At 52.0% G+C, this 12,797-nt stretch overlaps 4 protein-coding genes across 6 annotated transcripts in view; 3 read left to right on the top strand and 1 right to left on the bottom strand.

Annotated features, from left to right (window-relative positions):
• The first annotated feature begins 107 nt into the window (after positions 1 to 107).
• On the top strand, positions 108 to 8,273 carry LOC120955525 (inactive rhomboid protein 1-like). The gene is made up of 7 exons (XM_040376473.2): positions 108 to 1,742; positions 1,826 to 4,133; positions 4,781 to 5,008; positions 5,082 to 5,420; positions 5,502 to 5,756; positions 6,922 to 7,179; positions 7,256 to 8,273. The coding sequence occupies exons 1-7, from the start codon at positions 1,243 to 1,245 to the stop codon at positions 7,763 to 7,765; spliced, it is 4,398 nt and encodes a 1,465-aa protein (XP_040232407.2). The 5' UTR covers positions 108 to 1,242; the 3' UTR covers positions 7,766 to 8,273.
• A 313-nt stretch (positions 8,274 to 8,586) lies between these two features.
• Positions 8,587 to 12,077, top strand: LOC120955527 (tRNA pseudouridine(38/39) synthase). The gene is made up of 5 exons (XM_040376481.2): positions 8,587 to 8,746; positions 10,330 to 10,558; positions 10,626 to 11,454; positions 11,522 to 11,673; positions 11,769 to 12,077. Exons 1-5 carry the CDS (start codon positions 8,678 to 8,680, stop codon positions 11,939 to 11,941), a joined length of 1,452 nt encoding a protein of 483 aa, XP_040232415.2. The 5' UTR covers positions 8,587 to 8,677; the 3' UTR covers positions 11,942 to 12,077.
• Positions 8,753 to 10,251, top strand: LOC120955528 (microfibril-associated glycoprotein 4-like). The gene has a single exon (XM_040376482.2). It carries the CDS (start codon positions 9,152 to 9,154, stop codon positions 10,130 to 10,132), a length of 981 nt encoding a protein of 326 aa, XP_040232416.2. The 5' UTR covers positions 8,753 to 9,151; the 3' UTR covers positions 10,133 to 10,251.
• The window catches only part of LOC120955526 (serine-rich adhesin for platelets), a 70,969-nt gene continuing 70,132 nt past the window's right edge, over positions 11,961 to 12,797 (bottom strand). For all 3 annotated transcript variants that reach the window (XM_040376474.2, XM_040376479.2, XM_040376480.2), the window contains one exon: positions 11,961 to 12,759. In XM_040376474.2, coding sequence (XP_040232408.2) covers positions 12,720 to 12,759 — 40 coding nt within the window. In that variant the 3' untranslated portion in view covers positions 11,961 to 12,719. The remainder of the gene's footprint in view (positions 12,760 to 12,797) is intronic.

Below are 12,797 nucleotides of genomic sequence, written 5' to 3' on the forward strand. Positions count from 1 at the left end.
GCGTGGAAAACAATCGCACACGCACACGCACAGCCGCGGCATGGGGAAAATTTGTTGTGATTTTTTACAATCGCTCTCGCTCTCGGCCCATCACACGACGGCCCCCTTCAGTCAAACGTCGGCGCTGCCAACCGAGCGGCAGCAAAAATCGATACCTTTGATGTATTGTGTGTGCGTGGTGGAAAACTAAAAACGGGAGTACAGCGTTGTTCGTGCTTCGTGGGGCTGCTGAAACCGTGTTTGCTGCAAACGACACAGCATTTGCACAGCACAGCAGTTGTGTGGTCCAAGGTACGGTGCAGCGCAAAAAAGCGAAATGAAGAACGGGTATGTGAGACCGTAAGCCGTGGGGGATGCGCTTGTTCGCAAGTACGCAAAAAGGACCTTTCCGTTTTTGGATGGGCGTGTGTGAAACGATGGCAGGTCCGTGTGCGTGCGTGCGTGTCCGTGTGTGAAGGATTTTTCTGCTCCATCACTAGGCCCAACTCGGGCTGGAGTAGCAGGTCGTGCACGCGCATACACAAAAAAAAATAATTGGAAACCAAGGATAATATGGATCTCGACCGTCGTCCAGCAGCCGTGCCGTGCTCAACCATGTTCACCGTGTGTCGCCCGTGCCCGTTTGGGGTGTGTGTTTATTTTAGCAAACTCAGCCATTTTGGAATGTAATTAGCCGTCGCTAAACGCACAGAGGGAGGGAGAGGCTGCCTACTACGATCGCACATTTGAACGGGACGAAAAAGTGTTTTGTGTGTGCGGTGAGCAGCAGGGTGTGTGTGTGTGTGTGTGAAAATCCACCAAGCCTTGATGGAGGCACTGCCTACTAGAATGCCGCAGGCGGCCAGCCAGGACGGCAGACGATAATGGGTAGTGTGGGGTAGGTGTCGGTGTGGGTGATGTCGTCAGGTGGTGTTTAGTGAAATTTTTCGTTAGCCAAATTTTGCGGTAACTTACCGTCGTCGTCGTCGCTTTAGGATAGCATAATTTACACGCCAGCTGTAGCGGGGGATCGATTTTTGTCGACCGCTTGTCTGCACAGCTGGCCATCCTCGAGCGTAAACTGAAAAAAGAGAAAGAAACGATATTAGAGCGAAGAAACGATAATAGAAGAAGGAGCAGGATCCTCCGGTTCGCGAAGAAATCGCCCTTGATTGATACAAACCCGCTCAGAACCGGCAGCCACCAGGAGGAATTGATGCGCAAAAACAGGCACGAGGGACTGGCGAATCACACGGGCAAGGGATGAGCCGTAGCCGGCGGTCTTCGTTTGGCCACCAGCACTACCAGCAGCAGCAGCAGCAGCAGCAGCAGTTCAGCATCACCTCCACCATCAACTATGACGATGGGCTGTGCGATGGCGGGAGCGGCCCGGGGCTGGTCCCTTCCGGCGGCACCGCGTCCTCGCCGTCGCGGTTTAGCGAGTCGTCCTACTCGAACCTGGGATCCCGCCTGACCGCGTACGTCGCCCAGGCTCCCCTCCACAGCTCCACCGTCGCTCCGTCATCGTCCTCCGGTTCCTCGCTGCCCCAGCCCATCCATCCGGGCTCGTCCGCCTCTTCGGTTTCGTCCGTGGCCGATCGGTACGGGCCCGGGGAGGAGTCGCTGCGGCCGTGCTGCATCTCACCGGCTGCACCACCACCATCCGCCAGTGACCGTTACTCGACCAGCTCGGCCCCAAACTCCATCATGTATCCGGAAACGCGCAACGGACCGCACCATCGTTCGATGTCACCGGGATCGAGGTGAGACGTTTGTTTGCAAAAAAAGCACACAATTTGAAAGATAAATTAACATTTTTTCCCCCTTCTTTTCCTTTCTCTTCCAGAACACGTTACCCCGTGCCGGAGCGGTTCCGGGATCCACCGGCGTCAGCGCCTCCGCAGCAAAGCACCACCCAGCCCAAGCTGGACCAGTACGGCAACTATCTGATCGGCAACAATGCGCCACTAATGACGAGCTCGGAAAGCTACAACTATCTCACCTCGACCGTGCACACGCCGGTGAAGCGCTACATTCCGACGCCGCCGCCCGCGGAGAACTTCTCGCACTGCGAGCCGGTCGGAGGTGGCGCCGGCGGTCTCGGTGCGAGCCTAATGGCCGGTCTGATGGCGTCCGGCGGGGGCATCAACATCATCAACGCTGCGCAAGCCGGTGCAGGTGGATCGCTGCTCAAATCGCTGCCGTACCGATTGAAGGTACCGAAATCGGCGGACCCGGCCGGTCTAGGGGAAGACACGACGGATCATTACGCGACGCCACCGCGAGCCCGGCCCGTCGGGGGCAAGTGTCCGCAGCAGCCGATCTGTACGTTCGCCGGCCAGCCGGTGGTCGGTGGGACGCTCGGACGGCAATCGCTGCAGCCGGATTATGCGTTGCTCCGGGCGGCCACACCGGTTAGCATTATGAGCGAACCGATGGTGCTGGGCCATGCACCTTCGTCGGACGAGGAGCAGTGCTATCAGTGTAACAGCTTGCGGCAAGCGACCGGCGTCCACCAGACGACGCAAACATCCGGCCCGATCAGTCCGCAGCCACTGTCGATCTCGTCCGTGTCGATGTCGGACATGGAGCGGCAATCGCCCCTCAGCCCACCGTCGCTCGTATCGCACGCTTCGTACCCACACCATCATCATCATCATCATCATCACCATCATCACCATCAGCAGCAGCAACAGCATCAGCAGCAGCATCAGCAGCAACACTACACTTTGACAACACAGGGAGATGACGGCCGGAACGCACAGCAGTCGCTAATCATCGCACAATCGCACACACTGAACAGCTCGTGCAGCAACCCGTCGATCATTATCCAGTATCAGCATCAGCAACACATACAGGCGCATCAGCAGATCCAGCAGCAGCCGCTTTATCAGCAGCTGCAACAGCTCCAGCAGCAACACGCTCAGCAGCAGCAGCAACAGCAGCATCATCACCAGCTACAGCTACAACACCAACAAGCACAGCAGCAAGCACACCAGCAACAGGTTCAGCAGCAGCAGCAGCAGCAACAGCATCAACAACAGCAACAGCTGCAGCACATGCACCTGCCCCGGCTGCAGCCCGACTCCACCCCGTCAACACTGCAGCGGAACGTGCAGGCTATCCGGCAGCAGCGGCTCACCCACAAGCAACGCATCAAGGAGTATCTGCGCCGCAGCACGTCCCAGTTTTTCGGCGTCGACCAGCTGCACGATGACTACGAGCAGCAGAAGTGGGAGGACCGGCAGAAGCGGTTCGCCATCCGGCGCTTCGGCTCGCTCAAGGACGAGCTGCCACCGAACGGGCGCGGACCGTCCGAACCGAGCGCGGACGTCATGCACGACCACCTGACGCACAGCGACCGGCCGGACGTGCTGCCGGCCCAGAGCCAGGACGAGCCGGAAACGGAGCAGAACCGCCGGCAGCGCTTCAACCCGTACTACCGGCACGAGGGCGGCGAAGAGTTTCTGGTCGAGCGGAAACCGTCCGTGTCGCGCATGATGCTCAGCGGGCTGGTGTTTGTGGTGCAGAGCCTGCGGAACCGGGTGCCGCGCCGGCAGAAGCAGTGGTCCCGCAGCTTCGCCCCGGCGCACGTCGCCCTCAACAATGACGATAACGATATCTACGATGGGCTAACGCCGGTGCAGGAGGATGAGATGTTTTTCGATGTGCCGGCGGGTGGTGGTCAGAATGGTGCGGGCGGTGGTGTCCCGCCGACCCAGCAGGAGCAAGATCTGGCCGGTGCGCCAGTGCCGGACAATTCGCACCAGATCTACATGCTCGAGACGGACCGGGCGCTCGTGAGCAGCGGGTGGCGGACGCGCACGGCCGAGGAGCAGCTGCATCTGCAGGACGTTGCGGCCGGGCGCAACAACGCCATGTTTCAGTTCTTCTACGGCCAGCGCATACCGGGCACGATACTGGAGAGCGTGCTGGACAACTCGAGACGTCCGCCGCGCCACTGCATCAAGCTGTTGCGGCCGAACGCGCTGGACGACCGGTACGACTATCGGCCGTACTTTACGTACTGGATCAACACGACGCAGATACTGGTGCTGCTGCTGACGCTGCTGTGCTACGGGGTCGGCCCGATCGGCATTGGGTTCGAGCAGAAGAGCAGCCAGGTGCTGGTCACTAGTCTGAGCTTGCAAACGGTACGTGTGAAGGGCGATTTGGGTTTGGGATGTGTGTTGTAGTGATGTGCTCTTTAGAGCGCACCCACAACTCCGATTCCGACTCTGACGACTGCTGGTCCGATTCCGACTCTGGCAAAACCTGAACCACTAGTTCCACCCGGAGTCGGAGTCATCTGGAGTCGTCCAAAGTCACCCAGAGTCGCTTGGAGTCGTTCGGTATCGGAGTCGTCCGGAATCGGAGTCGTCCGGAATCGGAGTCGTCCGGAATCGGAGTCGTCCGGAATCGGAGTCGTCCGGAGTCATTCGGAGTCGTCCGGAGTCGCCCGGAGTCGTTCGAAACCGTTGTTCGAAATCGATCGGAATCAGCAGGAGCCGTGCGGGTTGTGTTTAATGTGCTTGTGATCAGGCATTTCATTTTGTTGTGTTTTTCGCGTGTTCTTCGTATACAGTCCTTTGTTTCGAACTCCGAAACAACTCCGAACGACACTGGACGACTCCGGGATATTCCGAACGACTCCGAACAACTCCGGATAATGCAAGACAGACCTACCTTCCGGAGAGTCGATTCTGAATTTATCGTAGTCAGATCGCAGTCGACTCCGGATTTTTGCCAACTTCACCCATCACTAGTGTATTATTTGCTGATGCGCCTCTTCTCTTCTCAGGTTCAACACTACGAGCCACGAAACATTTGGATTGGGCCGCGCCGGGACGACCTGGTACATCTCGGGTCGAAGTACGCGCCCTGCATGCGCAGGGACGGCCGAATCATGGATCTCATATCGAAAACGCGCAAGCAGGAGCGCGAAACGGCCTGCTGCATACGCAACGATGATTCCGGCTGTGTGCAGAGCTCCCAGGCCGACTGCTCCGTGCGTGGACTGTGGCCTACGGTAAGACCCTGTGCCATTATTTGCTTCACTCATTTCTGCATTCAAAACGTCTCCCCCTCTCCCTTTTCGGCAGACCATTTCAACGTGGAAAAAGTGGTCGCCCGGCGATTCCGGCCCTGGGGGGCGCATTTCCGGCAGCGTGTGCGGTCTCGACCCGAAGTACTGCGATGCGCCGGCCTCGATCGCACCGCACGAGTGGCCGGACGACATCACCAAGTGGCCTATCTGTCGGAAGAACAATCAGTTTACGCAACGCTTCCGCTTCAAGGATCACACTGCCGAGCACATGGTGTGCGAGGTGATCGGCCACCCGTGCTGCATGGGCATCTCGGGCGAGTGCCGCATCACGACGCGCGAGTACTGCGACTTCGTCCGGGGCTACTTTCACGACGAGGCGTCCCTCTGTTCACAGGTAGTTAGGAAGATAGCGTCGTTGTCGGTGGCGGTAACAATGTGTCATCTTAACTGGATTGTTTTCTTCTTTGCTCGGTAGGTTTCCTGCTTGAACGATGTGTGCGGCATGTTTCCGTTCATCGTGACGGACCTGCCCGACCAGTTCTATCGGCTGTTCACGTCACTCTACATCCACGCCGGTATCGTTCATCTCATAATCACTGTTGCCTTTCAACACATTCTCCTCGCGGATCTGGAGCGTCTGTTGGGATCACTGCGAACGGCGATAGTTTACATTGGCTCGGGCATCGTCGGCAATCTGACCAGTGCCATCTTCGTGCCCTACAAGGCGGAGGTAATGCGGTCTCGGAAACGCAGTTCATTATAGTGGTGCAAGCTCGGAATCGAACCTACCTGATACTGATGGCGTGTTCGGTACCAATTCCGGAGCCTATACTAATGCAGAAATCGATTCCGGTGCCGATTCCGGAGCTGATTCCGATGCCAGATTTGATTCCGATTCTGAAGTCGATTCCGGTGTCAAATCCCGAACTGATTCCAATGCTGGAATCGATTCCGATGCTGAAATCGATTTCGATTCTGGAGTCCATTCCGTAGTCGATTCCGGAGCCGATTCCGGTGCTAACTCCGAAGTCGATACCGGAGTTGACTTCGCAGACGATTCCGGAGTCGATTCCGGAACCGATTCCGAAGTTGACTCCGAAGCCGATTCCTGAGTTGACTCTGGAGCCGATTATGGTGCCAATTCTGAAGCTGATTATGATACTGGATTCGATTCCGAAGTCGATTCCGGTGTTGAATCCGGAACTGATTCCGACGCTGTAATCGATTCCGATTCTGGAGTCGATTCCGAGGCCGATTCCGAAATTAACTTCGAAGTCGATACCGGAGTAAACTCCGCAGACGATTCCGGAGTCGCCTCCGGTGTCGATTCCGGAATCAGAATCTGCTCCGGAATCGGATTCGATCTGGGTATCGCAATTTGCTCTGGTAACGTAATCCGGATCAACTCCAGAAATGTTATTAGCTTCGGAATGATAATCAGTTCTTGAATTGAAATAAGAAGTATCAGAAGCGAAATCAGTCCGGGAATCTATATGAGAATGAATCGTTTACAAGCAGATTTTTATTCGTAGCATCATTACGTACCCAAACACCTATTCTAGTATGGATATGCTAAAACCGACTCCGATTTCGTAGCTGATTCTGATTTTGAAGCCTATTCCGATTCTAGTGCCGATTTCGATTCTAGAATTGATTCCGGAGCCGATTCCGGGGCCATTTCCGGAACCAATTCCGAAGCCGATTTCGGAACCAAATCTGGAGCCGATTTCGGAACTGATTCCGGAGCCGATTCCGCAATCGATTCAGGAAACTAATTCCGGACCTAATATCCGGAATCGATTCCGACGAAAACTTCATTTTCCCATCACTAGTTGTTTCACTATGCTCACCCTTTTTTTTTTCTTTCACCAATATACCCCCTGGGTCGGTTGCAGGTCGGTCCTTTACCATCACTGGCGGGCACGCTGTCCTCGCTGCTCGTGCTGCTCATACTCTGCCATTGGCGCAATCTAAAGAAACCACAGTACGCCATGCTGAAGATGCTCTTCCTCGGCTGCCTGCTGTTCGGTATGGGCACGTTACCATGGCAGCAGAACTTTACCGGTCTACTATCGGGGCTGCTGTTCGGTACTACCTTCACGCTTGCGCTCACCCCATACCTCAGCTTCGCCAAGTACAGCCGAAAGGGCAAGGTAAAGTGCAAACCGATATCCCCTTGAAACGCATACTAAACTGACCCATTTGTCGGCATACTTATTTGTCTTCCAGATCAAGCTGGTGTGGAGCTGCTTCGCGTTGCATTTCGTGCTGTATGCGCTCATCTTTCTCGTGTTCTACCTGTTTCCGACCATCTTCTCGCTCAACTTTCTCGAGGGCAATCAGATCTCGAGCATCAACGACAACAACGGCATGCACGATCACTTCAATCCGTACGATACGTTCAACTACTTTAACGGTAAGCATGGGCTGGACGGTGGCGGCTCCTCACACGGCGGCATGCTGCCGGGCGAGGGCGGCCGGGTCGGGGGCGATGTGGGCGGCGGTGGCGGACGCATTAAGGATTACGATCGCGGCGGAGGGAATCGATACGGCGGCAAGGACGGTGGTGGCGGAGGCGGTGGTGCTATTAGCATGTCGGGCGGCACGATCAAAGCCATTAATCCCAAATACAATAATATAAATAGTAACGGTAATCTTAACGCTAAATCCAATATGCATAGTTATAAGATGGTAGCTATATGTGAGAAGGGACAGTGCAATCCGCGTCCGAACGCATGACGTCGATGTGTTTTACCCACGGCGTACGGCCGCTCATCAATACGATTGATTTCCATTTTATTCATCCGTATCACACTTATTGTACCGTTATTTACCGAAAGGAAAAAAAGGCAAAAAGGATAACAACACGCATATATACCGATATACTCCATATACCCTCCCTGCCCATAGTACACGCGAAGAGCAGTCAGTGAAAAGGAAAGCGAAAGGAAGTGACAGGGAGCGGAACGCAAAAAAGAAAACGCATAAAAAACCCCGGAAATGTTTAGGAAAAATCGTCTCGAGGAGAAAACAGGGCATACGAGCAGATCACCAATATGTATTGTGCAATCTTGTCAGTGGAGCGCGATGGTTGCGAAAAACGTGCAGTACTGAGGGACTGAGTAGTGTACACGTGCGTGGTGAAGCTGACATGCATCTAAGTAAAACACAAATACACACACACACAAAGTAACGAAAATTGAATGAAATATATAATGAAAAACGCATGGTGTTTCATTTCCATAGAAATGGTTTAGTTTAGTGGTCGTTTCAGCGATTATTTGGATGCAAAATGTGAAAGAAAATGTCTAAACAGTTAATTTAAACACATGTTTCGTGTAAAATATTGTTTGTGAGGCTTTTGAGGATTTTTTTTGTCAATTTTTCCATGCAGCAGAACATTTGTTCTTGAATTTCATTTGCAACGGAACATTTGAATTTGCAGTACCAGCACGGTAGCTGGCTGCGTGCTCTCTCCCCCGTTCGAGACAGTACGCAGCCGAAACAGAGAGTCATATGATAGCTGTCAAATGTGCCGGCAAATGCGGTTTGTTGTGATTGGATTGTTATTGTGCAAGCAAACGGTGTTCGTTGCAAGCGTGCGCTGAAACGAAATTGCTGTTTTAGTTGAACTCAATATTACTTTACAGTATGGAAGTAAAAGTGAACAAAAATAGTAAATCCTGCACCGAGGACGAATTGATTTCCCTGTCAAAAGAGGTAAATAGATGTGGCTTTCCCATGCTGCAGTTAGTGGATGCTGCAAAAAGCACCTTTTTTCGAGGGAGCTTCATTGGAATTGGGCGATAAGTGAACATTCGGCTACATAATTCCTACACGCTTTTTGTGGGAATGTTATTGCATGGAAATCCCACCTCCTTGTTGACGAATCGGTCTTTAATTGCTACGCTAATTGTAAGATTGATAATGCTCAATGTGTGCTAATCATCATCATGAGCGAAACAGTAACAAAAACAGGCGCACAAACTCTCCAAACAATTAGGCTCATTATAATTCTGATAAGCTTTATTTACACGCCACGGGTTGACTATAAAAGAAGATTGACATTGTCCGTTGTGGCACAGTATCATTCTGCAGTACCAAAGCGATCGGTTCTAGCGCACCATGCTTGTTTACAAAATAATCCTGTGCTGTGTGTTGTTTGCATCAAGAAAAATAGCCTGCAACGAACGCAATGTAACAGCACCGCTCTTGAGCGGGCTGGCGTTTGAAATGCTTGCGACGAAGCTAGAATATCTTCAGGACAAGTTGATCGAGATGGAATCTGCGGCAAAGAACACTGACCAGCAGCTTTCCGAGGCAATCGATGAGCTGAGCAGGACAGTGCAGAATCATTTCAACAGAACGGAACATACAGCAAACGCCATCCACGAACAGATGGGGCAAAAGGTCCAGGCGTTGGCAACGAAAGCAGACCTTGCGTGGTTGACGATCGATTCGGGCTTGTATCTTCGAAACTTCTCGCTTCGTTCGTGCAAAGAGGAACCATCAAAGCAATCGGGAAAGTACATCATGCAGGCCACCATATACGATACACCGTTCCTGGGATATTGCGAACAGAGCAGCTTCGGAGGCGGATGGCTGGTGGTGCAGTACCGGTACGACGGAGCGTTGGACTTTTACCGCGACTGGGCAGAGTATCGCACCGGGTTCGGAAGCACGGATGGAGAGTTTTGGCTCGGGTTGGAGCATCTGCATCAGCTGACGGTGACACGAAAGTATGAGCTGATGGTAGAACTAAAAGACTACGATGGCAACTACGTGTACGCACGCTACGATGAGTTCGCGATCGACAGTGAGACGGGTCAATATCGGCTTATGAAGCTGGGATCGTACACAGGAACGGCGGGAGACGGGTTGAACTACCAAAGCGGGATGAAGTTTACGACAAAGGATCGGAAAAATGACCTTCACCCATATCTTAACTGTGCTGCCCATCACGCGGGTGGTTGGTGGTATAGGGACTGCGCTAAATCCAACCTTAACGGAGGCTACATGAAAGGAGAGACGCCGAAGGGAATGTTTTGGGTTACGTACAAATCGTCCGGTCTAGCGTACTCAAGAATGTTAATTCGCGAAATATAACACCACTGCTGTCCACTGTATCAATAAAAGATGAGCCAAAGAGTCCATTTCAAGACGTATGCATCTGCAGATCTTCACGCAAAATGTACAAATTGTGAAAAAGGAAAGAAAGGAAGCAATCCCATTGGGGTACAATATTCTTGATCTCAAATACCAATAATGTTTAATTTTTTAACGTATTATCTCCTTTATTACAGGAATTAATTGATAGAATCAAACAGCTGGAAGCACACAACACGCAGCTGAAAAGCATTGTGCAGAAAAATCTTCAATCACGCGACGAGACCGCCAATGGCAAAGCGAAGAAGAAACACCGTCCGTTCGATTTCGCCAAATGCTTTAAACGACACATTCTCCTGCGGTTTTACTACCTCGGCTGGGACTATCAGGGGTTTGCTGCGCAGGAAGATTCGATCGAAACGATAGGTAAGTCATTTCTCTAAAAACATTTCCGTATATTTAGTCAAATGTATATTTTATTTTATTTTTGTAGAGCATCACATGTTTGCTGCACTGAAAAAGGTTTGTCTGATCGAGAGCCGGGAAACCTCCAACTACAATCGCTGCGGCCGCACCGACAAAGGTGTGAGTGCGTTCCATCAGGTCATTAGTCTGGACGTTCGGTCGAAGTTTGCGCCCGAACTGCAGCTAGACGCGTACAACCTTACGAACGAGCTGGATTACTGTGCCATGCTGAACCGAGTGCTGCCGGAGGAAATACGCTGCCTCGCCTGGATGCCAATGGTAAATCCCGCCTACAGTGCACGGTTCGACTGTCGCTCCCGTACGTATCGGTATTTCTTCCCCCGGGGCGATCTAAACATTACCGCAATGGAAGAAAGCGCTCGCTATCTGGTGGGTGCGCATGATTTTCGCAACCTTTGCAAAATGGACGTTGGCAATGGGGTGGTTAGCTTTGTGCGAAGCATCGACGCAATCAGTATAAAACCATCGCAGCGGGATAGTGAGCGTGATGGTAGCTACGATATGATGTACCTGGAGCTCCAGGGGAAAGCATTCCTGTGGCATCAGGTCCGTTGCATAATGGCGGTGCTGTTGCTGGTTGGACAGGGCAGGGAAGAGCCATCGGTGGTGAAAGATTTGCTCGATGTAGAGCAGAATCCCTGCAAACCGCAGTACAGTATGGCGAGTGATGTGCCGCTCAATTTGTACGATTGTCAGTTCAATGAAAAGAGTGGCGAATCGAATGGAGAGGAGTCGATGGGTGGAGAAAGTGATTTGAGCGATTGGATCTACAAAGAGGAAGATTTGCGACGAACGATTTCGGATTTACAGGGATTTTGGATGAAGCACAGCGTGAAGTATGTCGAGGACAGCAATGTAGCTGCAATTTTTCTTTATTAATTCGTCAATTTTCTTTTTCGCAAGAACCACAATGGTACGGGAAATGCTGAAAACGTTACACGGCATACTGGAAGATCGCTTTGCAGGGGCTCCCCCAATCCGCGACCAATCGGTGCTGTTGACGCAGGGAGTTCGAAGTAAAGAGTACTGCCCGCTGCTTCAACGCCAGCGCTGTGGTAAGTGCGTGGGAAATTGTTTTACCATTTGATTTACATTTTTGCACTAAATACCAAGGATTTTTCTTTCCTTCTCTCTGCTTTTCGCACTACAGAAAGTCTTGAGAACCGGATCGAACACTACGCCAAGAAGCGACGCATCGAGGTTAGCGTTAAATCAAACGACTGCAGCGCAAGCGGAAGCGACGAACCGGCGGGCGAGCACGTACGCGCTGGCACCGATCGTAACAGCAATGTAGATCACGGCGTGTCGGGAATGGAAAATTAGCACACAAGTGTTAGCGTGTGTGTGTGTGTTATGAATGATTTTATTAACTTTACGAGGGATATATTTATGGGACCTTTTTTTTGTACAACCCAGCGTGGAGTGAAGAAATGAAATGAAAAAAACCTTCCTTAATCTATCTATTTCTACCGTGATTAGTGTCTATCTCTCTCTCTCTCTCTCTCTCTCTCTCTCTCTGTCTCTCTCTCTCTCGCTCTCTCTCTCTCTCTTCTAACACAAAACTCTGGTCCGATTCGGAGCAATTTGTTACATCGTGTGAGACACGCAACACACGCACGCACGCGGCAGCACTTGTCGGCGGCTTGCGATCCGCCGCGCCAAAATAGCGGCCAAGTGGGGGGCTGTACGTGCAAAATCAGTATGCCGTTCGTATGATCGTATGCGATCGGTGTGTGTGTGTGTGTGTGTGTGTGTATGCGTTGTTGCGTAGGTTGAAATCTTAAAGATATAGTGGCCATCATGCACTCACTTTTAAAACAAGAAAAGAAAAAAATTACGTTGCCTTCGCCGCCGCAGCAGCAGCACGGTCACACCAAGCACACTATACAAGAACAGGTGACTAGAATTGAAGTGGTCCGTGGGTGGAATAAATAAATAGACAGGCCCTGGTCCTGGTGTCGCTTTACACAGGCGCGGCATTTTGCTGCTCCCCTCTCCTCATTGAGCCTTGCAAACGCATTTTGCATTTTTGTTTTTGGTTGAGAGTTGTGAGACGCGCTCTGTTGTGTGAGGGAAACAGCGTGCGATGAAATCTTCAGGTTCAGTTCGGTAGATTATCCACTGACTTGGCCCGGTGGTATCTAAGAAAAAGAAAAAAAAAATAGGAGGAATTAGGAAA

This window comes from Anopheles coluzzii, chromosome 3 (assembly GCF_943734685.1).
Source record: "Anopheles coluzzii chromosome 3, AcolN3, whole genome shotgun sequence".
NCBI classification, from domain to species: domain Eukaryota; kingdom Metazoa; phylum Arthropoda; class Insecta; order Diptera; family Culicidae; genus Anopheles; species Anopheles coluzzii.